General features: G+C 41.2%; 1 protein-coding gene across 11 annotated transcripts in view; it reads right to left on the bottom strand.

Moving 5' to 3' along the window:
• Positions 1-25,943, bottom strand: part of DOCK3 (dedicator of cytokinesis 3) — a 185,898-nt gene that overhangs the window by 74,584 nt on the left and 85,371 nt on the right. For all 11 annotated transcript variants that reach the window (XM_038149579.1, XM_038149585.1, XM_038149580.1 and 8 more), the window contains exons 10-14: positions 17,944-18,025; positions 13,484-13,544; positions 11,343-11,490; positions 6,739-6,827; positions 4,499-4,624 (exon numbers count right to left, since the gene is read on the bottom strand). In XM_038149579.1, coding sequence (XP_038005507.1) covers positions 4,499-4,624; positions 6,739-6,827; positions 11,343-11,490; positions 13,484-13,544; positions 17,944-18,025 — 506 coding nt within the window. The remainder of the gene's footprint in view (positions 1-4,498; positions 4,625-6,738; positions 6,828-11,342; positions 11,491-13,483; positions 13,545-17,943; positions 18,026-25,943) is intronic.

Raw genomic sequence — 25,943 nt, 5'->3', positions numbered from 1 at the left:
AGCACCCCTGTCCTGCTTTCTGCCTGCCCCTCAGGACTTGTTCCCCCCACTGTGTGACCCCCTCTGGCTTTAACAATGCCACCCCCTCTGCCAGCCCTCTGCAGCCCCCCCAGATTGCCACTGCACTCCTGGCACAGTCGCACTCTGGGCACCACACTCCATCCGTCTCAGCTCATTTCTCTGGCCCTTCAGCCAGGCAGCAGGTTTTTTTTAAGGCCTATATTCTTGAAATAGTTACAGTGAGCAACTATTAACATAATTGTGAGGAATATTACAGCAACAAGGGGAAACAAAGCTTTTATCTGCTGCCTCTATGGCAAATTAAATTAGCTTTTTTTTCTCTAAAGAGAACATTATGCAAGTTTAACTCCGTGTGCTTCTCCAGCTTTCACTGAGCAGAACACAATTGTTTCAAAGAAAAGGGACAAGCAATACTTATTAGGTTATTTGCTATCCATTGTTTGACTTCTATGTATAGAAAAGAATTTATACAATGCCCTTTTTAAATGCAGTGATTTCCCTGGAATAGTTGCCTTTCAGTAGTAGGAAGTTGTTTTTTAATGCTTTTTGTCTCCGCCAATTTTCCATTTCCACAAGTTTATTTATGACAATAATACTTTTTATTCTCCCTGTAGACATTTTTTGTTGATAACTATTACATAATTATGGCTTTTGGTCTTGTTAAAACTCTTGCCATGAACATTCTGAGAACAGCTGATGGATTTTACCATGTCCTTTCCTCAATGCATTTTTGCCATGACTTTGTGCTCTCTGACTGAACAGATGCTGAGATGCTTCTCACCTGTTTCTTACTGATTCACCTGTCACAGTTACTAAATTTGCCTGAAACCCTGTGGTATGAAAAGAGACAAAGTCTCCACCTCCCTGGTACCAAAGTGCCCTGTGATGTTATGATTCACTGTCTTTATCAATCCCAACATTCCATGGAAGACATGAAAATGGAAAGAAAGCAAGCAAAAAGCAGACATTACACAAAAAAAGCAGAAACTTACACCCAACAATCTTCATCTCTGCATCAGAAACAAAGGGGAGAGAATAAAGGGAAAGGAACAGGAGAGAAGCCAGGAAATTAAGACAAGGAGAGAGAAAAAAGAGAAAGAAACATCACTCACGAGTCGGAGATGAAGCATGCACTTTTCATCAGAGGATCAAAGGAAAAGACAGAATACTTATCAGCACATGGGCAAGGGGAGGGATGTCCTTGGGGGACTGACAAACACCAAGCCTGTGCAACAGATTTCTGCTCAGCAAGTCCTGCACAAAGCCCAGCTGCAATCCCCAAGGAGCAGCACAGGCCTCACTGCTCTCACTGCTCTGGTAAAGGTAAAATTGGCACCATCAGATGCATGGCCTTAAACCTAGGAGCAATTTAAAAAAGAATAAAAAAAACCCAAACCACAAATGAACAAAAGCCCACCATAACTTCTTCAGGAGGATGGTTTGACCAAATCCCCTCGGATTCTGCCAAAAAAGATAACTGAAGTCTTTATGATGCTCTTGTCAGATCACAACACAGTAGGAAACAGAGAACATTTTATCTTTACAAAAGAAGGCAGGAAGGGCTGTTTTGTAAAATACTAAGCTTGTTCTGCATAACCATGCAAGATACAAACCCATAAAGAACCAGTTTCACTTTGTTTCTCAATGATGACCAGCTACCACTGATGTTTCTCCTATCTGAGGGACAGAAAAAGAGGGCTTGATAAAGGGAGCTAATGCCACAGTTTAGGAAACAAAAAGGGATAGGAAAACAGTAATGAGACACAGCTACAAAATTTTAATAGTTAAGATGTGCACATGTGAGAGGATTTCCTGTTAAAAAAGAAAATGAAAACATTCAAACCTACGACAAAAAAAATTAGGTTGAAATGCTAGGGCTATTTACTTCTTTAAAAACAGATTTCTGGGTTCAGCAGAATGATCACTGCCTTTTTTTTTTTTTAAGTACCTGGTGACATAGCCTTTATTAATTTATTCATTAAAAAAATTTTTAAATCACACTATCCTGAAAAATCTGTATCCACTTGCAAAATACAAGTAATGAAGTTTCTGTGCTGTTTTCTGGAAGAGGAAACCCTGTGTTGAAGGACAAACAGTTCTGAAGCAAAGCAAGGAAGAGCTAGTTTGACAAAGACTACTAAAGCAGCAGACATGGCTGAGAACTGCTAATGTGCATGACAGGCTTCTGTCTGTGGTTAGGGGCTTTTGTTTCTCTTTTTCTGGCCATGTGTGTCCCCAGTGAATTATTTTTCAACTTTAGACAATACTTATAAAGCTAGAGGAAAAATGTTTGAGCCTGGCTGTAGAAATATAAGCACAAAGTCTATGGATAGACATTCCTAGTTCATGCAGCTGGGCTGAAAGGTAACACGACCCAAATGTTCTACCCTGGATGTCAGGCAAACTCCAACCCCAACTGGATCTGTTGTGTCAAAAGCAAACTACAGGCAAATATCTGCTGTCACTTGAGTACATCAAACATACTTTGAGTTCCAAAAAAAACCTGATTAGTAATTAGACTGAACACTGTTTGCTGCATCAGTGGAGTTCCATTGCATTTCAATCTCCTCATTTTCCAGAGATTTCATTATTCTGGGGAATACCTGAGATTGGAGCCCCATTCAGGACTATCCTTCTCTTCACAGCTCCTCTCTACTCTGGCAATGTCCTTACTTATAACTACAGAGAAAGTTGATTCACATTTCCTCAACTGCTTTGCTTTTCTTACTTGGTGTTTACAGACATGTACAAGCTGCCTTTCTTTACAAATAGAAGCATTGTTCCCACAATTCCTAAAGCTTTGCATCTAAACTCAATATATGAAAACATCTTGTGGCACACCTGGAATCAAGGAGAAGTTCTGTGCCCAGACCTTGCTTCTATCAATCAGCATTTTGAACATACACACACACACACATATATTATATATGTGTGTGTGTATGTGTGTGTATAAATGTATTTGTCCCATTCCAAACAGGTTATCATCCTAAACCCCCGTGTCTTCTCCAAAAAGAACTGTAGTTCTCACAAAGAGAATCTGGAAATTTGGATTAGCTGCAGTGAATAGAGAATTTTAAAAGCTTAGGGCAGTAGTTTTTGTGTGAGCACTGCTGACCTGTTGCTCTAGCCCTGGCCCAAAGCCTTGCCCGAAGCAGAAACACAGGGGACACACTGTGCACATGCAGAGGGGCCAGGGCCCAGGAAACAAAAAAAAGTTACTCAGGGGAACACTGAGGACACAAAACTGTTCCTTCAGCTTCAGCGGCCTGAACCACCTGAGGTACAGCTTTATCCACAGGAATGGAGGATCAAGCAGTTCTTGCAGGAGAATCAATTCCCTTGCACAGGTGTGTAAGTGTGACACATCCGGCTGCGATCTCAATTACAGCAGATCACCTTGCAGCTGCTGTGTCTGTACATCAGCCTGCAATAATTCATCTTTTCCCTATTTGATTGCTTTGGGTTATGCCTGGAACTGCTATAAGGTCATTAAGAACCAAAACTTATAATTGGCTTTGTAGTCCACATCCTCTGCTGCTCTGTTACCACTATTTCCAAGCTCATTAGTAAATATACACAAGTTGTTCTAACTCCTTTGACTCTTTAGTTTCTAGAAATGCTTCCCACCTACTCCCTATTTTATTGTGGTTTCTGAAGAGCTCCCATAACGAGGCCACAACTACTTCTGGTACTGATGTCTCACTGCAGCCTTTTGAGTAATCAAATCTAATGCTTTTCCCATTATGCTTCCATCAAGTCTCCCATGTCTGTAAAGTCATCCTTGGCCTTGCTCATCACAGCAATGAAGTAATAGTTCAAATGCTACTAATTAGCAAAGCCATTTCTTACCCCACTGCAAAAGTCAATCCACTGTAACACCAGGTTTTATGTGGCTGCATGACTGCCCACATTCTGGGCTCTTCTCTAAATGAACTCTTGGCTGTGCTGGGGCTGCCAAGCCAAGAAGCATCTCCAGCTGCTGTTCCAGAGGTGAGGAGCAGAGGAAGCACAGCAGGGCTGCAGCCAAGACAGTGCATGGACCAGCTGCTCTGTGAGGCCAGAGGGAAAATCCGACCAGGTCTGCACCTTCTCTGCTTCTCATTACAAAAGGATCACACAAACTCGAAACATCAAGGTTGCAAAGAAGAAACTCATTTTTCCAGGGTTTAGATTGTTGGGAAGAAGAAATTTCATGCATTTAAAACAAAACATCTCTATGCTGAGTGTAAAAAAGGGATATTAACTGGCAGGGGTTGTGGGGAGTATCAGAGCAATCCTTCAGATCCCCTTCTATCACTGTACTGTCTGTACCTGACAATGTTTTAGCATTTGCCTCCCCAAATCTGGCATTTACTGATAAATAAGACAACTCTGTTACAAAATGCCACTCAAGCAAAGTGCCCATCCCAGCTGCACTCAATTGGGAGAGTATGAGAAAAGAATGACCAGTGTTTTAGCTTGGAGCTGCTCTGCTTACCTGGCATTATAACATCAGGAAATCCCAGCTTCCTGGTGACAGAAACGCCTCTGTTAAAGATCATGGGGTTTTCCCTTCGGATCTGCTCCATGTCACCACGAAGAAGCTGAAGAGATATTATAAGTCCTGGGAAAAAAACCAAAGAGATTCATTGTTTCTGACCTAAGAATTAGATTCTGTGTTTACAAAGCATACAGGTAAACTAATGTTTTGCTCCACAGTTAATTTCATACAATATATAAACACAGAGTTCTTTTCTCCCTTGGAGTAATTGAAAATTGAAATGGAGGAAACAAAACTCTTATAAGGGATCAGTTAAGAACACAGAATTATATTAAAACAACTCCTAACAGACAGAATACTTAATTTTGCAGACATGTCCCAGGTACAGAAAGTACTTCCATTATTTCTTTTCCTCACATGCAGCAGGTTACAACACCTCTGCCTGAGGGACCACAAACCACACAAAGCTCTGGAACAGCTCTAAAGCACCTTTAATTCTGCTTTATACCATGAAAAAAACTTCAAGTGTATCTTTTCCACTAATTTGTGTGGAAAATCTTTAACTGCTTCATAGAGGGCTGATGATTTTAATGAAATTCCCAGCAGTTCCTCAACACGTTTCACGAGTGCCAACTGGCCAAACTGACTTCAGCAACCAGCTCTGTGGTTCAGTGGATCATCTGAACAGCTGGACTAGGAATAATTACACACTTAATCTCAGTCCAGCTGTTTTGTCTACCTGCTTTTAATTTACAACATAGGAGAGTGTACTGGTAAAATGATGAAGTTCAGCATTACAGTATGAAAAAATACCAGGACTGAGCTCAGCCAGTCAAGCCCAGTCTCACCTGCTGTGCACACACTACCAGCTCCACATATCCATGAGAATTACCTGCACAGAGCAATTTTCCACATTCTTTATATCCTTCAGTGTCACTTGGGCAAGAGTTCTTTCTGTCCTCTCTATTCACTGCCCAAAACAACCCACACCAAACCAAACCCTGCCTTGGCTGCTCATTCTTGCACGAGCCAAAGTCCTGCTCTTTCCTAAGCTCAGTATCTGGGCTTTGTGACCAATATTCAGTCACCATTTTCTCAGACAAGTTACCAGGGAAACAAAACCAGGACTATTGTGTACCTCCCACCCACTTCCTGCTTTCTCCCCCTGAAATGATTTTCAAGCCTGTTGTTTGGCTTCAGTCAAATTTGGCAAATAAATAGATACCCAGATTACACGAAGACTGTATCCATTTAATGAATACTGGGCGTTGGGATGAAAAAAATGAGGATAAAGCCTTAAAATGAAGGAAAACAGAGGCCAACCAGCCAGCTGGACAGTCAGCATGTATGTACTCAAAAGCTGCCAAAGCATGGACTTGCAACTGCCCAGCTGGGTAGGCAGGAGAGCACTGCAGGGAAAACACAGGCTCTGAAACCATGGAAAACATCCAAGCCCTTTGAATATCATGTATGAGGGTGTCTGTGTGTACAGAAGGTTTCACAGCACACAAGAGACATGTTCATTAGAAATCAGCCTTGACTATTTTTGCCACTTACAGGAAAACTTCATTTTATATCCTTGTCTGCTATTAAAAAACAAACCAATGAACATAAATTTCAAAAATTCCAGTATAAAATTCCAGTATACGTGTCTGAACTTCCAGCAAATTTGGAAGTTCAGACATGTTGCTCAAGTTTTCAAAGTTACAAAGAATTTAGGAAGATCTTTTAAAAATGACTAGTGGATAACTTTAACTGTAACAGGAGGAGCAGCAGGGAATGAAACCAGCTTTACACACAGTAAAATTCCATAGCTGCAAAATGTTTTATTTGCTTATTGTCGTGTTTAATCTCTTCTATGGGAGTGTGCACTGCATATTCCACTAGTGTCTCAATATACAAACAAGCAAAATTAAGACAAATTCAGTAGTTGGACATCAGCATGATTCAGGCATTTGGTAATGACTGCAGAACTGGCTGTAATGAAGCTGAACTGTACCCTATCAGCTGCTTCACTGGGAATGGGAGAGCAGTGATATCTCTGAATTAGCAGCTACATACATCATTACACGAGGTAAACAGATAAGACAGGTTTTACTTTCCCTATTTATCTGTCATTAGCTACGAAAGGAAAACCTCACATCTCTCAGTGAATTTCTCTGCTACAAATAATCAGCTGTTTCCTACAGGAGATGTTCAGCTGTGGCTCTGACAAACAAGCCCCAGGAGATATTTACCATAGTTGGAGCTGGGGGCTGTGTACTTGGTGCTGGACTTGCGGATGATGTTTTCATGGATCTGGCACCATTCGTTTTCATTGTTACACCTAAAAGAAAAGAACACTAATTCAAGTGAAATGCTTTCACTGAACCGTCTTAGAACACAACAGTCAACCTTGCTGTAGAGATAATACGAAAGCTTGTAGGGTTCAGATGAATGAGAGAAATGCCACATAACTCTTATTTTTAAAAGTGGAAGGAAACAAAATATTCTCTAATAGTTATGTCCCTTCAATTGACACTTTGGAGCTGGCGGTGACTCTTCTGTCATAAAAGCCATTGTTCCCCTCTTCAGATTATGACAGAATGAAGCAAGCTCTGGACATTCTGTCTGAATTGTCATGTAGAAAATGAGTGCTACACTCCTGTTCAGGGTCCAAAGCACAACAGGCAGGAACTGAAGTGCCACTGAGACAGGAACCAAGGAAACCATCCCCCCATTCTGAGGCCACAGGCTACTGTCCCACAGATGGGAGAGACCTCAGACTGAGGAGAGAAAGGCAGAGAACTGAAGTGGCCTTCATTATCAAGCTTTTAAATGGAAGATGAGCCATATAATCTTCCCCCATGTGAAAAAAGGCACCTTTACCACAAAGAGTGCTACTGGTTAAAAAAGAAAGGAAAAGCAGTATGTTGCTCAAGTCTAACTGCATTTTAAATACATCTGTGCTTTACTTAAATCACAATGGCAAGATTCAATGATACCCCACAAAGTCAGCAATTTTTAACTCAGCAGCAATAGCGAATCTCATTTCTCCTGAAAAGCAATTGGATTAAACCCTTTAATTAAACTTCTGTCCTATTGACTCTTAAAGGTTAAAAAAAAAGTAAAGCTAATACTCCAAGCTTTCAGCTCCGAGGAGTTCTGAGAAATAAATCACTTTGTAAAACTTCTCCAAGGATATTACAATTTTTCCCTTTTTTGCTTCCTCCCAAGAGTATAACATGTCAGCACAGCCAGAGTAAGACACACAGCAGCTCCTGTGAAGACAGTGGGGATGTTTTTGTTTGCTGCATTATGTAACTGAAGAACAGCACGGCAGAAGGAATTCAGGCTATCTACAAGGAGGAACTGGTGATTTCCTACAGCTTCAGTCTTGAAAAACCATGTACTGCCAAGAGTAATTAGGTAACCCCCAAAGCCTGTGATGGCACAATTACTGACACCCCGAAATGTTCTTAGAACAGCAAAAGGAACAGAGAACTCTGAACAAATGAAACACAGAGAACATTTCACTTGCTCTACTGCCCACCTCCTGTAAGTAGTGTCCCTTCTGGGAGGAGACACCAGTTCCCAAACAGTCACACAAGGCAGATCAGCATGAAGTGACCTAGCAGAACTGCACAGGATGGTCAATGGACTGTATTGGCACCTCCCAGAACAATCCCTCAACACCAAATCACAGCAGAGCTAAGGCACCAATGGACAGGACACCTGCCAATAATTGAGATGTTGCGTGCTAATTCAGCTCACTCATCAAGAAAAAAAAAAAAAATTATCTTCACATTGTCAACACATTAGAAGTCATTTGTCCTACTCCAAATAATGTTCTCCTAAAAGCAGAGAGAGAACCTATAGCACAAACTCCATACCATCCTCCCTCCTCACCCTAACAGATAAATGTCCAACTTGTGCTGGTTTTTTAGTTGCTGTACCAGCCTATGCAGTGCAAGTTAAAATAGGTTTCAGCCTCCAATGACTTATGCCTGCAAATTAATCTGCAACCAAGTCATCCCAAAATCAACTTAAAGGCAGCTTAAAGCCAGTTTTGTACCAAGTGCCAGTGGAAGTTGCATTTCCTGAGTGCCAGGAAGGAAGATCTTCCCCCAGCTTTGACAGGCTGGCCTGGAAACACTTGGAATGTGTCTCACTGTGCTCACATTTCACTTGTCCAAATAGCAAGTAGATAAAAGAGCCTATTTCTCCTTTAAATAAGAATTCACTCCTGAGCCATCCTTCACCTTTGAGGCTGGCTGGTTGTGCAGCAAATGCACATTTGGAATGTTTTCCATCCCACAGCAGCTGGGGACAGCAATGGGATGGGAGCTCTTGTCCAGCTGGGCAAACAGCAGCAATGGAATAGCAAAAGGGAAAGGCATTCAGGCATTAACAGGGAAGAATTTCAAGACCTAGGGCTGGAGAAAGAGGAAAAAAAAGACTGAAAGAAAATAGGACAGAAAAAAAAACAAACAGAAAAAGTGAATATGGAAGAGAAATGCATGAAGTTTTCAGGGGAATTGTAAGATGAACAGTAAGAGTAACGTTCAGTGAGCAAAAAAATTGAATAAAGATAAAAATTAATACAAAATATTAAGTTACTTCAGAAAAAATGGACTGAGAATTTAACTTTCATCTCACTTTTAAATTATTTTACATATATATTAAAAAGAATAATAAAAATGATTTTGCATAATGAGCTTATAACTGCAGCAGTGGTACTCTATCCTCTTAGGGAGATTTTAACATGACTGTGGGATTAACAAAGAGAAAAATCTCAATTGTGAGAAAAAAAATATTTTTCAGACATAAATCTTTAACAATAATAAGGCAAGCTGAGAAAGACTGGTGAAGTAAATTGATTTTTTTCCCCCTCCCATAAGCATTCTCTTGTGGATTCAGCAGAAGCCTCCATTTACAGACCATGTATTTGTTTCAGCCTTTGTTAGGTTTTCAGTCTTTCAAATTTTTTCCAGCTTCTCCCTGTGAAAAGGCTTTTCTAGCTGCCTCATTTGTGGCATCTGTAAGCTTTAACCACATAGTGTATAAAAGGAATGCTTTTTACTGCTCCTTGAAAAGTACAAATACACCTCTCTCCTTACTTCATCGTTATGATGTTTAGGAGTTGGCCCGAGGCATTTTAACAGTAATCAAAATAAGAGCAGCAGGTAAGGAAATCAGTTCAGGGCTGTTAAAGCACTCATATTCAACTTTAGACTTCCAAAGGACAAAACCCTGTCATTTCAATTGCAGCCAACGAACAGGAAAAGGCAGGTTAGCAAAAGGAATGAGCAAAGAGAAGATGCAAGAGACAAACCTGTGACAACTCTGTCATGAAAGACCAACAGCTATCAAAGCTGCAAAGGGAATGAGCTGGTGCCCCTCAGATATATCCATGCTCCCCCCTGAATATTTCTGCTGGAGGTTTACACAGAACACTGCAAACAGCAGCAACATAAAAGAATGCTGTACAAGCCTTAGAGCAGCCCAGGAGAGTGAGACAGAATTACAAACATCTGATTACAGAGCTGAATTCAGCCAGGGGCTGAGGAACAACTGGTGCAAATGTGCTGAGGAATTTGGGCAGAAACTGTTGGTGCTCTGGGTGCTGTGAAGGGAATCCACACTACCAGAGCACTGCAGATGAGCAGGAAGAAAAGGGAAGCTCTGTTTCCTGAGACTTTTATTCCATCACTGTACCAAGACTTCGGGTTGCTCCGAAGGGCTGTGTGACTCCACTTGTCACTGACAAAGTCCAGTGTTTCAACAAGTTTTTTCTGTTCTATTTTTCAGGAGCTAAAGAAGCATTAAATGGGCAACAAAACAGAAATCTAATAATCAGAATGTTCCATTTCTGTAAACATTCAAAATGTTGCATTTGCAATATATTAACACCATATCTACAAAACCAATAGAACCACACAGCCAAAACCCACTGCTCTGAGATAAGCTGAACCTGAATGTGACAAAAGGCCAAGACTGGCCAGATTCTACTGACAGAGAGACGAAAGAGGACCATTTTCTTCCCTATAATTTGACATTTTTGCTACAGCTTTCATAACTTTTGGCAAGAGTAATGAAAGAGCTGACTCTGACAGACTTTTGTTTGGACTTAAGAGATTTTTAATGTATGAAGAGACACCCAATAATCTTCAGTGAACAGTAAGACATTTTTTCATTTAGTTTTCCTTGAAGGTCACATTTTCTGCTGCTGAATGCATGTCTCAAAGAATGACAAAGTTCCAGAACCCACCAAATTATCTTATTACTCCCAATAGTGGCCACAGACCACAAAGCAGTGTCAGCTGTGCCTCAGCCCATCTGCAAAGCAGATCTTGCCAGTATTTATCCTCACTGACAAGGGATCTAAATATTCCCTGCAGTCTCCAGACAGTTTGTCTGTGGCCTCTTTATTACAACTGTGAGACCACATTTCATAATAAGAATGTTAGTTCAAAGTTCAAAATCACAAATAACTGAAGACAGATTCCTGCTCAAAAAATGTTGATTTGTTTTGAGAATTTTGGTCACACACTGTTGACTTCAGTTGTTTTCTACTTCTTTTGTTGGTTACCATGAGTGGTAAGGAATAGCAGATGAGGCATGAGTTATTATTCCCTTCATCAGATGAAATGCAGCACATTTCTTTGGGTTTGAGCTCAGCAGATTTTAAATAATTCACATTAATAAAAGAGCAGCTTTGCAAGTCACATAGATTTGGGCAATATTCAATAACTTCTGAAGCATTTCACACACCTGAAACCTCTGTGGATAGTATTCATTAGTTTTTATGAGCTGCCGGAATAATAAAGAAGCAAAAAACTTCCTTCTAGGAGTTACTCACGTGTAAACTTTGAGCACAAAGTCCTTTTCCTCCTTGATTTCCGAGATGGACTGGAGCACATCCATGATGCTGAGCACCGCGCAGCCGTAGGGGCGCCGGTAGTGCAGGTGGGGGGGCCCTTTCTTGGAGTCATTGAGCAACATGCGGCCTGAAAGGAGGGAAACTCGAACATCAGGGACGGACACACAGCCACATCCTGCCCGCTGCGTTCACTGCACCCAGGACTTTCAGCTCCAGGCTGCAGGTGACACTACTGCCTGGCTCTTTTTTTGCCCCAGCCCCAAGTGCTGGGCTGTGCTGGTGACAGCCCAGGGACGCTGGGCAGGACTGGCACAGCACCAGGGCTGCCTCTGCAACTTCCTCCTCTCCAGGAGTATGGAGGGCAGATCTGGGAGAGGACACAGCCAGAACAGCTGACCCACACTGGCCAAGGGATGTCCCAAACCACGTGACATCTGCTCTGCAACACAAGGGAACGGAGGAGTGGGGACATGGGACACTGCGAGGTTTGGCTTTATACAGACTGAAGCCTGGCTTCCTGGGAAGTGGCTGGACATTGATGGCTGATGGAAAGAAGAGAATGAATCGTTTGCTTTCCTTTGCTTCTGCTCATGGCCTTTGCTTTATCAGACTGCCTTTATCTTCACCCATGAATTTTCTTCCATCTTATTTACTCCCTAGCCCCATCCTGCTGATGAGGGGCAGTGACAGAGAGGCTTGGAGGGCACCTGATGTCAACCCACCACTCCCTTTTCACTCAAACTTTTCAAACCCAGGGGTCCATTTGAACCTACACCTCACTCAGCCAAAACCAGCCAAGGGCAAAGTGAAAAGCGTCATGTCTGGCCAGCTTTGATTTGCAGCTCCATGACACATATTTGCATCCAGCTGGGCTGACTACAAATTATCTGTGGATGAGCCAAGAATATGGCTGCACTCATCAGTCTGACCCACAGAGAGATTCACTGTGCACTTCCTTAGAGTGCACTATTTGCACAAATTCTCATGTTATTCAACTGCTTTAAGGGAATGTATTGTATATTGTATATAACACTTGTAATATTTCATATTGGTTGTTTATCATGTTTGGATGGATCCTTCCTGGAGCACAGGAAGGAGAATCCTGAGGTACAAAGCTGCTCAGTGATTAACATCCTCTTACTGAGGCAGTTTTAAAATGGAGCAAAAGGTGCCAAGGCCAGAAAAATCACTGTGATAATCAAAGTGAACTTGTAACATTACACATAATAATTTGCCCAGCCCTTGAATCAAGGTTAATACAGCATCTTTCCACAGGCTTCATTTATCACCTCAAGTGATAACAGAGCAATTCTGACGTGTAGGCTCTTGAGACACAGGAAGTCAGATAATGAAACCCCGAGCTCTCTGCCACATTTGTGGCTCTGAAGGCACACTGCCACTCCCAGCACAACACACAAAGCTCTGCTTACAGCTGCTGCACTTCAGAAAAGGTGCCTGTGGCTGGTAAAAGTTGTGAGCAGTGACTGGGCTGGCAACAGGCCTAAAAACCCTTTCCTTGCAAACACTGCCTGGCCATTCTTCAGTCACCTGAAACACACAAATGGCACGGCACCGCTCACTTGTGTACAATAATACAGCTGAGGAAACTGTCTCTGCTGCTCCTACTCTACTCTGTTAACATTTTAGGCCTAATATTTAAAATAAATTATACTTAACACAGGTAAAATACGTACTTGCACCACAGACTCCTAGAGCAGCAAACAAATCTTGACATATATTTGTCTAACAACCTCTGATTTACTCAAAGTGGATGGTCAGGCAGATGTCCTGCCCTGTAACCCAGCTATATCACCAGTAAAAAGATCTCATTTGAAATTTTTAAACATTAAACAAAAAGCCTTTGTACTTTGTCTCTCTCCTGTTTAATGTGGTGTTTAATCAAAAATTCTGTTTCAGACTCAGAAAAACAAAATCACTGTTAAACAGTCATCAGTAACTTTCTAACACTTAGCTCCATATGGTCTGAATGTCAATCAGTCTATGACTGAGTTTTCTAAATGTATAAATCATTATAAAGTCAGCTAATTAAAACATACATTTCCAAATACTCGAAGAGCTCTGTTTATTACATATATTTCAACCACTAAATCATACTGTACCTATTCGGATTACGTGGGCAACTATGTACAAATCCCTCTTCATGTCCTTGCTGCTGAGATCCTGAAGGATTAGAAAAAAAGAGAGACATTCCAACATAAGTGCCTGCAACTATAAATGTGGATGAAAACTCTGAAATCCCATGTTACAGAAAAGCAGGCCAAGAATTTTAAAAATAAGCTTCAAGAAAAACCGAACAACAGGAAAAGGAGAACCTACAGAAGAGCAAAAGGAAAGCTGAAGTTAATGAAGACAAATAAGTGTTAGTGACTCTGAGAAAAATTTAAAAATAAAGAAATAAATTAAGAAAACACACATAGGACACTTTTCAATAAGTCATTACTGCAGCATTTTGCATTCACGTGTCAGAAGCTCCCTTAACTGCAATTTCCTTGGTATGTTGTACTTTTCACTGATAACTTCATAAACAACCAGCAACTTCTGAGACAATCCTCCTGCATTTGATGTTTTTAGTTACAGGAAAGGTCTAAGAAACATTTCTTCCTAAAACCCAGTTTTCCCTATGGCACTCACCTCCCAGACAAGACTTTAACCAGATACTGTGTCCTGGGGGAATATTCATCCCTGTTTTGGACTGATGGAAAAAGGCTCCTTGTGCTCTGCAGCGACAGCTGCTGCCTCTTTCTCTACTGAGTGCTGCCATCTCACTGTCAGGTACTACTTACACAAAAATTAACTGGAACAGTCTCTGATTCTGATAAAATCTCATGGTTTTCTTCAAAAAGCTCCTCAACTACGTAGTATTATAACCACTGTAAAAGGAAATAATGCTATTTTTATATAAAGAGAGGAAGAAGTTTAAACTGTGGACATCTAAGATCTGCCATCCCTAATCTGAACCAATTTAGAATTAAAACCTGCATTTTCTGAAAGCTAAAACATGAACCTTAAATCACACAGGGAATTTCTTTCTCATGTGACTTGAGAACCCAAACCCCAACCAGTGAGATTATGATGGCAATGCAACTCCAGACTCCGGAGCCACACAGCACAGCAAAAGCTGGCACAGTGACTCAGAACTAGGCATAAAGGGAATTAATCCTAAGGAGAAGTTTCAATCCCTTCCCAATTGTGTTACATTGCTAAATGACAGCAGGCAAGTAATCAGTGTGTGGTTCCTTGCTCTCTAAAAGCAGCTCTGTATTTCCCAGGGCAGCATAAGCAGGGAGCTGCAGAGCCACTGTTTGGGATGCTGCTGACCAGCAGATCTGTCCCTCCAGAGCCAGAAAATGAAGCTACATAAAACATCCTTAGCATTTCCTCCTCAGGCTTGATTTTGCTGCTGCACCAAGAAGGGAACACACTTTCTAGGCTTTCTCCATCACCCAACATACCAGGGTAACATATGGTAGCGTTTATCTTGCATGTCTTGGAGACATGAAGTTCCACACTAAAAGGGATGTGACATAGTTTTAATCTCAGAAATGCCTGACAAGGCATTTCAAAAAGCAAAAAAACTTGGAGGTAATACTTAATGCTCTAGAGAGCAATAGATTCCTGAAAATATCTGTGCTTTGACAGTGGGAATTTTATTATACCATCAGATTGCCAGTTCTAATTAACAGCAATTTAAAGAATTATTTTTTCAAAGGGCAGCTGTCAAAACATCAGAAAATGGCAGGGCATGAACATATTGATGGGTTCACACTTTAGTTGCCTTTCCAACTTCACAAATAAAGTGTCACAGGCAAAAGACAAAAAATGTGGGCCCAGATGGCCTTGCATTTCAGTTTGTGCAGCACAGGCTTTTTATAAGGCAAGAAATTGTTACTATGACATGGACCAAACAATCCAAAGCCCCAACCCCTGTGAGGAAGTTTTCAGATGATTTCTCTGCAGAGAATCCATGTACATCTCCTAGGAGCAGGAGAGGATAAACCACATTTACTGCTTACTCTTAGGACTGCATCCACAGGGTGGATATTTGTGGGTATCTCCCACATCCTTCTGAGCTTCCTAAATGATACTGACTGATCCACAACATAATTTCATTACAATTCTAACTGAATGGCTTTTTAGAAAATCACCCCTAAATTTTCCCACCTGTACTGGGTATGCAAGAGTTACTCTACAACAATGGTTAATTCTTTACAATGATGGTTTCTAGAAAGGTCTGCTTGTGTGTTAAAAAACCCAAACGCCATCATAACAACTCCCAAACCACTGGAATCAAGGATATCTGTCTGCCACTAATCAGTTCTTTAATTCAGCTGCCAACCCCACAGGCCACAGAGAATGAGGTATTTAACAAAAATAACAACCTTATACAGGGTATTACATTTTAATTCAGACCCAGGAATGTTCTAAGGAGTGCACAGGCTGAGGTTTGCTTGAGTGAGCTTTGATCTCCAGAGCAAGCAGCTTCTCACCTTTGCTATGATATGACAGCAGACGTAAACCCAAGCCTGGGTAATTTTGATATCTTACACAAGGAGACAGCTGAACCCTTAGAAGTAACAGAGACAGCAGGAAAAGACAGGGCTCCCTTGAATTATCTAAGATATGGGCTGCTTGCCTTGGGGAAAGATGAGAGTTTTAGAGAAATACTGTGGTGTGGTGAGGGAGGGCAAGGAAATAAATAAATAGATTTAAAGTCAAGATGAACACGAGCTTGGGAGAAGACCTGAAAATCACAGAACTATCTTAGAAGCATTTCATAATTAAGAAATTATTATAAGACAGGACCACTGCAGATAAAATGGTTAGCCACAAAAGCAAATATTTATTGCTCCTTTACTATACACTTTGGAAAGTTCTTTGAACACATTGATGAAAAATACTGTTTTAGAAGTGTAAGATCATTTGCACAGATAATTTTTCCAATTATAATTCTTGTTGCATAGAGTATACATTCATTATAATTCTTGTAATGTAGAATACACATTCTGTAGCAGATGAGTGAGAGTCTAAGCACCTCCACCAGCCAGTGATGGAGTCTGAGCACCCTGGAGAGCTGAGACTGCAGCAGCTTTGGTATTTTTGCATAGTAATAGGAAAGGGAGCTCAGGAGGTATCTCTGATCAGAATTGGGGCCGCACTGGCAAATGCCTGCAATCCCAGGGCTGGCTGCTCTTGGACTACACTGGCTCTTCTCAGAATATGCAGCAGGTCTCTCCTGGAACTCTGTTATGGCCCTGGTTGTAATTTGTCATTATTTTTTGAAGGCTGTAAAGGCTGGTTTGCAGATCACCAGACCAAAACTATTTCACACTGTTCACCACACAGAGAGAAACAGGACACTTGTTCCATGACCCCAAGTTGTGTGGCATGGGTGAGGGTGGGGAAGTTGAAAATCTTTTTCAAATTGACGAACCGCAAAGGCCAGAAAGTGCCAAGATGAGACAAAGCCTGTGCTGACTTTTGGGATTATTCCTTAGGGCAGCTTCTAAAGCTGCACTCCAGCCTTTCACCTGACTCAGACATCAGTGCTGAACCTTAACCCCTGCCCACCTTCTCTCAGCAGGGCCAGACTCAGGGTTTGAGTTACCATCTCTGGGGTGACACTGTAACCTTGCTGATGTTCATTCAGCTGGCAGCACCTCACTGATGGTACCAAAACCAGAACTGCTACTGATGTCAGCATCCAGGTCAGTGCTACTTTTGGACTGCAGCTCTCAGATCCAGATGGAGACAGAACAGAGCACCCTTACTCCTGGATCTATTCTGCTGCCTAAGAAGAGCAATTCTGCTGCCTTCTTAAGGGAGAGAAGGGAGCAGTGCTGGGGACCATGCCTGGCTCAGTGTCCAGCCCTGCCTGACCTCAGAGAGTGTCACTGCCAGAACCAAAGCTCTGCCATCTTTCTTCTTCACTGAAGGTAAAAATACTTCTGCTACAGAGCTTCCAGCATGTGCACTAACTAAAGGTGAGTCATGATGGAAGGTGTTTATCACACTTGGGATCTGAGATTCCTTACAGTTATTCTGCGAGGAGCTGTTAAGTTTCAGTGTCTCTAGATTTTCAGATTCTTTCTGAGAAGAAGTAGCAGATAAAATGATGGTCTGACACCTGATTCTGAGGGAATTTTAAGCACAACTTAAGACCAGCACAGAAGCGATTTCTGACAAGGGCATGTAGGGACAGGACAAGGGAAAACACTTGTCTGATTTTCATTCAGAAAAAAGTGCCCTGTTTTATGTTCAGGCCATCACAGCCTTTTCCTATGCTTTGTTATCAAAGAGCACAGCACATCCAATGAAAATATTCAAAATTTCACACTATCTGCAGGAACAAATGCAAGTACTTCAGAATATTCACTTAGCCATAAAAATAATTTAGAAGTACATTCACTTTCTAGGTTAACATTTAGTCAAAACCATAACAAAACTTAGAAATTATTTCTCTTCTACTGATTATATTGGAGAGGAAGAACTGGGTTTCCTTCCCCCCAGGAAACCTCCAACCCCACTCCTGTAGGGGAAAAGAAAGGGAACAGACACGTACTGTGAAAAGGGCACACATTCGATCGATCTTCTCCGGGTTCCTGGGGCCTCCGTTCTTGTTTAACCTCACCATGAACCTCTCGCTGAAAAACAAACAATGGTAAAAAACCAATCAGCTTTTCCTGTACATACTTCAACAGAAAAACACAGGTAGATTTGGGTTTCATGAAAAAACAATGCAGTGCTTTTTATAATTCCAAAGTCTATAGACAGTATTCACTGGTCTATACAAAATTACATGGAATAGCAGAGATTTCTAATAGCAAGTAGTCTGCTATGTGAAAACATTGTGTTGATGCATATTCATGATGCAATAACATTAAAATAATGTGAACATAAGAAGCACAGAACCGGTACACATTACAACCCCTCCAGGCAAAGGCTAAGGCAAACTTGCCGAGAGGTACCCTGCCTTTGGTAAATCTGAGTTCATTAAAACCCACTCAGAACTAGAAGTTACAAGAATACCAATTAAGCAATCTCCTTCAACACAGAGCATTACTCGAAGCAAGACACTAATTCAAATACATTAAGATTCAATTGATATAACTCTTAGCAATCAAATTAAGCAGCCCTTTGATGAATAAAACCAGCACGTTTAGCCAGACTGCAAAATGAACAACACTCACAAAGCATGGTAAGGCATGGACATTCCTTCTTAAGACAGAGAATTTATGTGTAAAAGTAAGTTTTATGAGCAATTTTTTCCCTAGTGTGCAACAGCCCCCTAAGTATTGACCACAGTTTTCTTCCTAGATTTTCACAGAAATAAATAGAGAGCACATCATTAAATCTTCCAATAATCACAGATCCGTTCAATCCTATCCAGTACAACTGCATCAACTCCAGTAACCTTCATTTGATACATTTGCCAGCATATTATTTACCCTTGGCCTGAAGAAAATGAAAGCACAGTGTTCAAACTGCCTCCTTTGGCAACTTGCTCCAAGGGCCACTCATCCCTGCTGTTAAAGCACATGGACCATGGGAAACGCCTGATTTCAGTGCACAGCCACTGCTTTTTGTCACCCTTCTGCATTAAAGAGCCCTTTACAGAAACTTGTTTCTTGCAGGGCAGGGATGGCAGTGATATCCCCACACACAAATAAGCAATTTAACACTTAAAATACAAGAAAAAGTGCTGGAATCATTTTGTATAACTTATCCACAGTGAAATTTTTTAACAAACAGCATTTCAGGAACACTTCTCAAGCTGTAAGATTGTAACAGTCTAGTACTGAGACCACCTGCACCATGAATACACACACATCTGGGGGTTCCACACAGGTGAAGCCCAGCTCCTGCTCAGTCTAACTGGGATTTACCAGACATCACCTCCTGGCCCTTCCACACAGCTTTATGCTGTGAGTTCATGGGACCTGTCCATTATAAACACTGAGATATTTTCAGAATTATTACTTTTGTTGAAATGGTCCTTAATTCTCGAGCATGACCCACACATCTCATTATACACTTTTGCAGGATAATTTATGTAAGTAAATGATGCTCAGCAATCCAGATCATCCCTCTCTGGCTGTTTCACTCTCCCTGTCACTCGCTATTACTCCAATCTCCATGGATCCCACAACCCCATCCAGTTATAATGTTAATTAATTTGTTACCAGTGCTTATAACCTCAGGGACTGCTGAAATGCCACAAAGAAATCCATAAGAAACAGATATTTCATGATTCTTTTGAGATATCAGTAAGCTAAGACTATTTTACCAAATGCTTTAATGACATGGTGAAATCCATTTCAGTAATTTGGTGATGTGTTAAATGGAGAGCAGGACAATACTAAAACTTCACAATATTACACTGACTGTCACATTACAACAACATTACATCTTCACAGCTACCTCTAGCTACCTCTAGTACATAAATCAATGCTACATATTGTATTTTAAATTTCCAGTAAGATGTAGTCTTGAACTTTCAAAACAGGTTTTTTTTTTTAAGGGTTTTTTAAATTATTATTTCAACTCTAATGAGCATTTCATTTTCATACAGGAGCTGAATGCACTACTGTGTGCCACAAAATCCTGTGCAGACTGGCCCTCGGACAATGGCAGGGAAGGGGCTGCCAAGTCTTTGAGCTGAGCTGCCTGTATGGATTTCATTCATTAACAAAAGATTGCCTAGTGTGCTTTTAAAGCACCCAAAGAGGGATATTCTGGAGATTCACTTGATGGTCTCTTGCAAGGTTTTCCTCCATTAATAAGTGGAAATCTTTTAAAATTTGAAATTCATCTTTTCCTTGTTAAAGCCATAGGGAAAACCTGGTTCCTGTCCCCCACTGCAGCGCTTTTCAAGAAATGAAGCAGCAAGCACTCCTCTCACGTGACTATTGATCACCTGTTCCCCTATTCCAGCACCACTGCAGTAACAACCTTTACATTCCTTCCCTTAATTTAGAGTCCTCTTGAGTTTGTGTGAATAAATAATTAAAGGGACTTTGAGTCCACTGCAGCATTTGAGAACTGTGGAACAGGAAGAGGCATTTGGCCAAAGGAGATCCAAGGACAGGAGGCAGAGAGTGACAGGGCAGCAGTGCCAAGAGGCCACCCCAAAGGACCAAGCCAGCTCCAGTTCTCCCTCTTTTCCTTGCACATCACTTCTCCTAAACTTGTGGGTTTGTTTCTCATCTCCAGCATTCCTCTAATCTTTGGTATTACTACTGATCAAGAACAGTTTACTACTATTCTGCTGTTCTGTTATTATTCCACTAAGGTCTCAGTGGTGCTGACACTGTCAGGGTCGCTGGAATAGGACTGGAACCTTTTTTACACTGGTGACCCACATTATGAACTAGTTAGTCAGCTGCTTCCCATTTTACAACTGCAAATTTATTTCTATGTCAAAGCAAATCTGGAAGAATAACCCTGTTTCCAATGACCTGAAAATCCACTGCCTTCATCTATCATTGCAGGTCTGGCTTTAGACAAAAATACACACATTTAGGGTCAAGAAACTTAATGGGAATTCACTATCTTATTCTTCTTTTAAGAGCTACGTCCTTGGAAAAAGTTGAGGAAAAGACACACTGGAGACTCAAGTTTATCTTCTGCACAAGGACGAGAGCACACACAGAATCTAGGCAACAATAAGTCCAGTTTAGTAGGACTGAAATATCAAATCTGAATAAACTCCATGTGGAAATTGACTTAAAAGCCAGTAGTTATAACTGCCAAATGTGATGGAAATGAAGCATGGGAGGTACTGAGATGCAATCTGACTGCTTGATCCTACTGCTGCCCAAAACCAAAAAAAAACATAAAACACCAACAACTAAAACCAACAACCCAATAAAGGTTTTCAGCTATTCTGAATATACACCAAAATCAGTTCTTTTGCATAAAATTGGAGATGAATGCATCAAAACAGAGAAAAAAATTAACATTTTACCCTGGTGAGCTCAGACCCAAGAGGTGCCACATCAGAAGCAGTATCTTAAACAAAAGCTTATTTATTCCTCTTCCTCCTATATGCTATAAGTAAGCTCCAATTACTCTAATTGCAGCATCTCCTCCTGTGCTAATTCACATCATAGTGAAACCACCTCTTGTGCAGCACTAAGCCAGGGTTTACAATCACTCTCGTGATTAGTAATTGCCACAGCTACTCAAATATAAGAAGCACTGCTCTGACAAGCAAAGTCAAACAGCTTCTTGTTCGCTCACTTGAAAAGGAGGAAAAATGAAAGGAGTGTAGTGTCTCACTTCTTGGCTTCCCCAAAGTGACTGAAAAGCAGAACCATACTGAACTCTGCAGAAAGGAAGAAAGCCATCACTGGTTTGGGATGTTACATTTTCAGCATGAAAAAGGGGGCAAATAGGGATAAAATTTACTGTTGGTGGGCAGGAGTGGCACTGTGCCCCCAGGGAGTTTTTGTTGTTGAGGTTTGTTTGGGATGTTCTTTGCACAATGTGTGAAGATGACAACAAAAGGAAAGGGCTGGCAAAGAGCTTGGGCTGGACTGGTGAGCCCCTTGCATTCATATTCATGGGCACATTTCATTACTGGAGGTGCTTTAAAGGCAAAAATCCTGACTGAGCATCAATTTGGGAATGTAGGTACAGCATTAACAGATGCATAATGCCAAAGTTGAGGAGGTCTGCAGCCTCTCTGCAGCCTCTGCAATTTTCTGTTTGAATTGGAGACTGGTGATAAAGAACACAGACTAAAAAAATAAATTCTTTAACAAAGAATAGGAGATTGGTTTTCTGAAGCAGGGATAGCAGCACATTAGGGCTTCAATTTCCTTAGGCAGAAACCTCACATCTTATCCTCTTCCCTTGCCTTAAATAACGGTCCAGCAGCTATTTCTCCCAGAAACAAAACCTTCTTTACCCTCTCCATTCCAATGTGCCACTGAAAGGGAAAAGGTACAAATATACAGATGCTCCCTAATTTTTCTTATTCTCCTCAGTGCTTCTTATTTCCACAGAAAACCAGGGAAACACTGAAAACCCCCAATATTATTAAAAATACCCCAGTCCTTTCTCAAAAGCTGCATTTAATTGGGTTTCCAGAATTTAGCATGTAGCCAAACCCTTCTAAGAACACAGGTTATTTTAAAAATACATATTGGTCCATGACACATGTAGAAGTGCTCAGGGGAGGGGTAACATGGTAGTGGAAAAGATCATATAACAACTTGTATTTTAGACTTTGATCTTCTCTTGCTGTCTCCCCAGGCTTCTTCATGACACTTTTAGTATCATGTAAAACCTTACCTGCAAGCAAAATACAAACTCCTTGCTGTAAGGAACAATAATCTGAAAATGCTGCCACAGAAGCCAGAAGTTTGCAGGAATAAGCTACTAACACTTGCCTAGCCAGGACAGCTCATCTCCCTTCAGTCCTACTGGTTAAAAAATAAATTATAAGCATGATACTATTTCATTTCTCCTCTGCCCTCCTCCCCAAAAAATCTCTAGTGTTTTCTTTAAAGAATGTTAACATGCCTGACAAGAATTCTAGACTAACTTTTGAGCTGGCATATGAGTACCACAAACATTTGAAGATGCTACTGTAAAAGCACCGTATTTTGTCCCAGATAAATCCCAAGAACAAACTCTGCACAGGCCATCCAGGAGAGAGCTTGGGATGAGCTGGTCACTCTGTGGCAATTAAACCTTGCCAACAATTCCCTTCAAAATATCCCAGTCTTGTTGCACACACCACATTTCAGGAAATTTACCTCAACAGTGCCATCAAACACTGCATTCTTCCTGCCCCTCTGTATACATCCTTCCTGCCCCTCAAGCTCTACAAGGACAATATGTTGACCAGATGAATGGAATTATGTCAGCAATTATTGGTATAGGACCAAAGCATTTTCTTAAAGCTGCAAAAAAAGGAGCTTGTTTCATAACATGAATTAAGTTGGGAGAGAAATGCCATGCAAGAGATCCCTGGGGCTTGGTGGGAGTGGGAAGGGGAGAGAAAATTGAACTACAGTCTCAAAACCTTACAGTTTGGACAAGCTAATATTTGCATGGATTAACTTGAGAAGCTGTTCCTGTATCAAAGAGGAAGTGCACTGACCCAGCAGAGCAGAAGTTTTAAAGCTCCAGGAGAGCAGCATTAGCCAGTTTCCAGAAAGCAATTACTGCTCCCCACCATCCTATTTGGAGGCTGAGGGAAAATCAGGCTCTACTGTCCTGTCCTTCAATTTGTGCTGCACCCTGCAATACAGCTAATGATAACCACACGACGCTTCTCATATTTGCTTGCACAACTTCACAGAAGAAAAAAAATAGACTTTCATTTTCATTCCATTGGCCAAATTGGAAATTGGAATTTGGAAATTTGTTCAAATCTCTTGAGTTTGTCAACTGCAAGAACATTACCACAGTCAGTGACTGAGACAGTCACATCAGGACAGCACTGCAGCCTCATGCTTTTGAGAACACCCTGTAGGAACTTTGTAAAAAGGAAACAAGCCTCATTTCAGGAGCATGGTCTCGTGTTCATGAAGAAAGCATGCACCTATATCGATATTTTAGTAATTTCCCATTGTGAAAAAGAATTAGCTTTACTCTTGAAAGATTATTTAAGCAGTAGGAGTATCCTCTGAAAAAGCTTTTCAAGTTTATTTTCTGTTCATCATGATTATCTTTTAGAGTTGCTAATTTTTGCTCATCCTCTTGGGGAAAAAAAATCTAGGTCCTTACAGCTGCTGTAAGACTGACCTAATAACAAAATCTCCCAGAGCTCCACAGAATGAGTCTCCATTTGCAGTGTGACAGGAAGCCAGAGCATATGTATAGAATAGACCCATGTCTGTGAAGAACTCAATTCCCACTTCCAGTGTAAACCAACAGCATCTCCCAGCTCCCAGCAGTGTTTGAGCAATCCATCATGGACAGCGGTCACTGCCGAGCCCCGGAGACAGGAGCATCACCTCTGCTGAACTTTCAGTTTGCTCACTGTCTCAACAGTGACTCATGGACTGTTTAACAATCTTCCTGTTCAGGCAAGTGTTCACACAGTGTGTTTGGTTTTCCTCCTTTTCTTTTGCTGGGAGAGGCAGGAGAGTTCTTTCCCGAGCTGTCTTATCCAGCAGCTCTGCAATAACCCCGCTTTCACAAACAACTGAGGCACAGTACACTGCTTTGGTTTATGGAGTGTATTTTATAAAGACATCTTAGAGAAAGGAACACTGAATCTGTGAGGGAAATCAATCTGGCCCTGAGAAAACGGCTCCAAGCAACACAGTTTGCTTCCTAGCAAATTCAGGCTTAATGCTCATGAATTATTAAATTACCACATTGGCGAGAAGCCCCAGGGGAGGATTACAGAGCTTACAGTAAGACTGTTACTGCAAACACTGGGTTTCCATGGAAACAGAAAATAGTGAAAATAACTACCTGTCATTTCTCTTGCCACATTCAAGGGAAAGCCACCACAATGTTAAAGTGTTATTGAGGCTTGCAGGGGAAAGGGAGCTAAGCACCAATTACATTCTCCTTGGCTTCTCATGACTCTGCCACACTTGAACATTTGACACCATCATGAGGATTTTTCTGTTATTTCCATCATGAAAGGTACATATTTTTGTTCCTGAAAGGAATTCTGTCAACTAGAAAAGGCTTCTATTAAAAAAAAAAAAAAAAAAAAGAGAGAGAGAGAGTTCAGTCATTTCCCCAGTGATGGTGATTTTAACTAATGGAAGGCAAGGCAGACTGACCCTGCCAGGTGGCAGGTGAGGGAAGCTTTGCAGGGAAGACTTCTAATTTTGGATTACAGGTATTTTGTAGAGTAAGGGTTTTGTCACCACCTCTACCCTGGGAGAAGCTAATGGTTCTGAGGTCTGGTACAGCAGCTGTCACGTTTAATTCCTGCTCTACAAGAGCTTCGCACATGACAATTTCTGTCAGGAGCACAGACCTGGCTTTTGAGGGGGAATTTCCCCACAGAAAGAGCTGAAACACAATAAGAGGATTCCATCCACCAGGCCTTCCTACAGACAGAAAATTACTTGGAAATGCTTTCTCTGAGCTCACTTACACGTTTGAACAACACAGATTTCCCCGTTGCCCCTCAGGTGAGCAGAATTTCTTCCAGCTGTATCTATTCACAACACATTGGCAATTCCTCCTGAGCAGGAAAAGGAAAGAAGTTCCAATGCCGGCCACTCATTGATTTCTTCCTGTTAACAGCTAAAAAGTCAAAATCACCCTGCAGAAAATTCTATATCCCTGCCTATTTGTATGTCATACTTGATCCCCAACCAAAAAAAAAGCCCCTACTTGTGGGGGAAGGAGGATGGTGGTGGTGAGAGATTTAAATAAGATGGATATTTGTAAAAGCTCCAGCTTTGGAATAGCTACATATTAGTAATTCCATAGGAACAATAGTAATTTTATAGAAAAGAATTAACATATTTAATAACACCACTTACATCTCTTATAGCAACTTTCATATACAAATCCAGACAGCAGCAGTTTCTTTTGCATACACTATTAACAAGACAGAGAATAAATAGGAAAACC

Source organism: Motacilla alba, chromosome 12, assembly GCF_015832195.1.
Source record: "Motacilla alba alba isolate MOTALB_02 chromosome 12, Motacilla_alba_V1.0_pri, whole genome shotgun sequence".
Taxonomy (NCBI): domain Eukaryota; kingdom Metazoa; phylum Chordata; class Aves; order Passeriformes; family Motacillidae; genus Motacilla; species Motacilla alba.
This window is presented reverse-complemented; position numbering and strand designations above follow the sequence as displayed.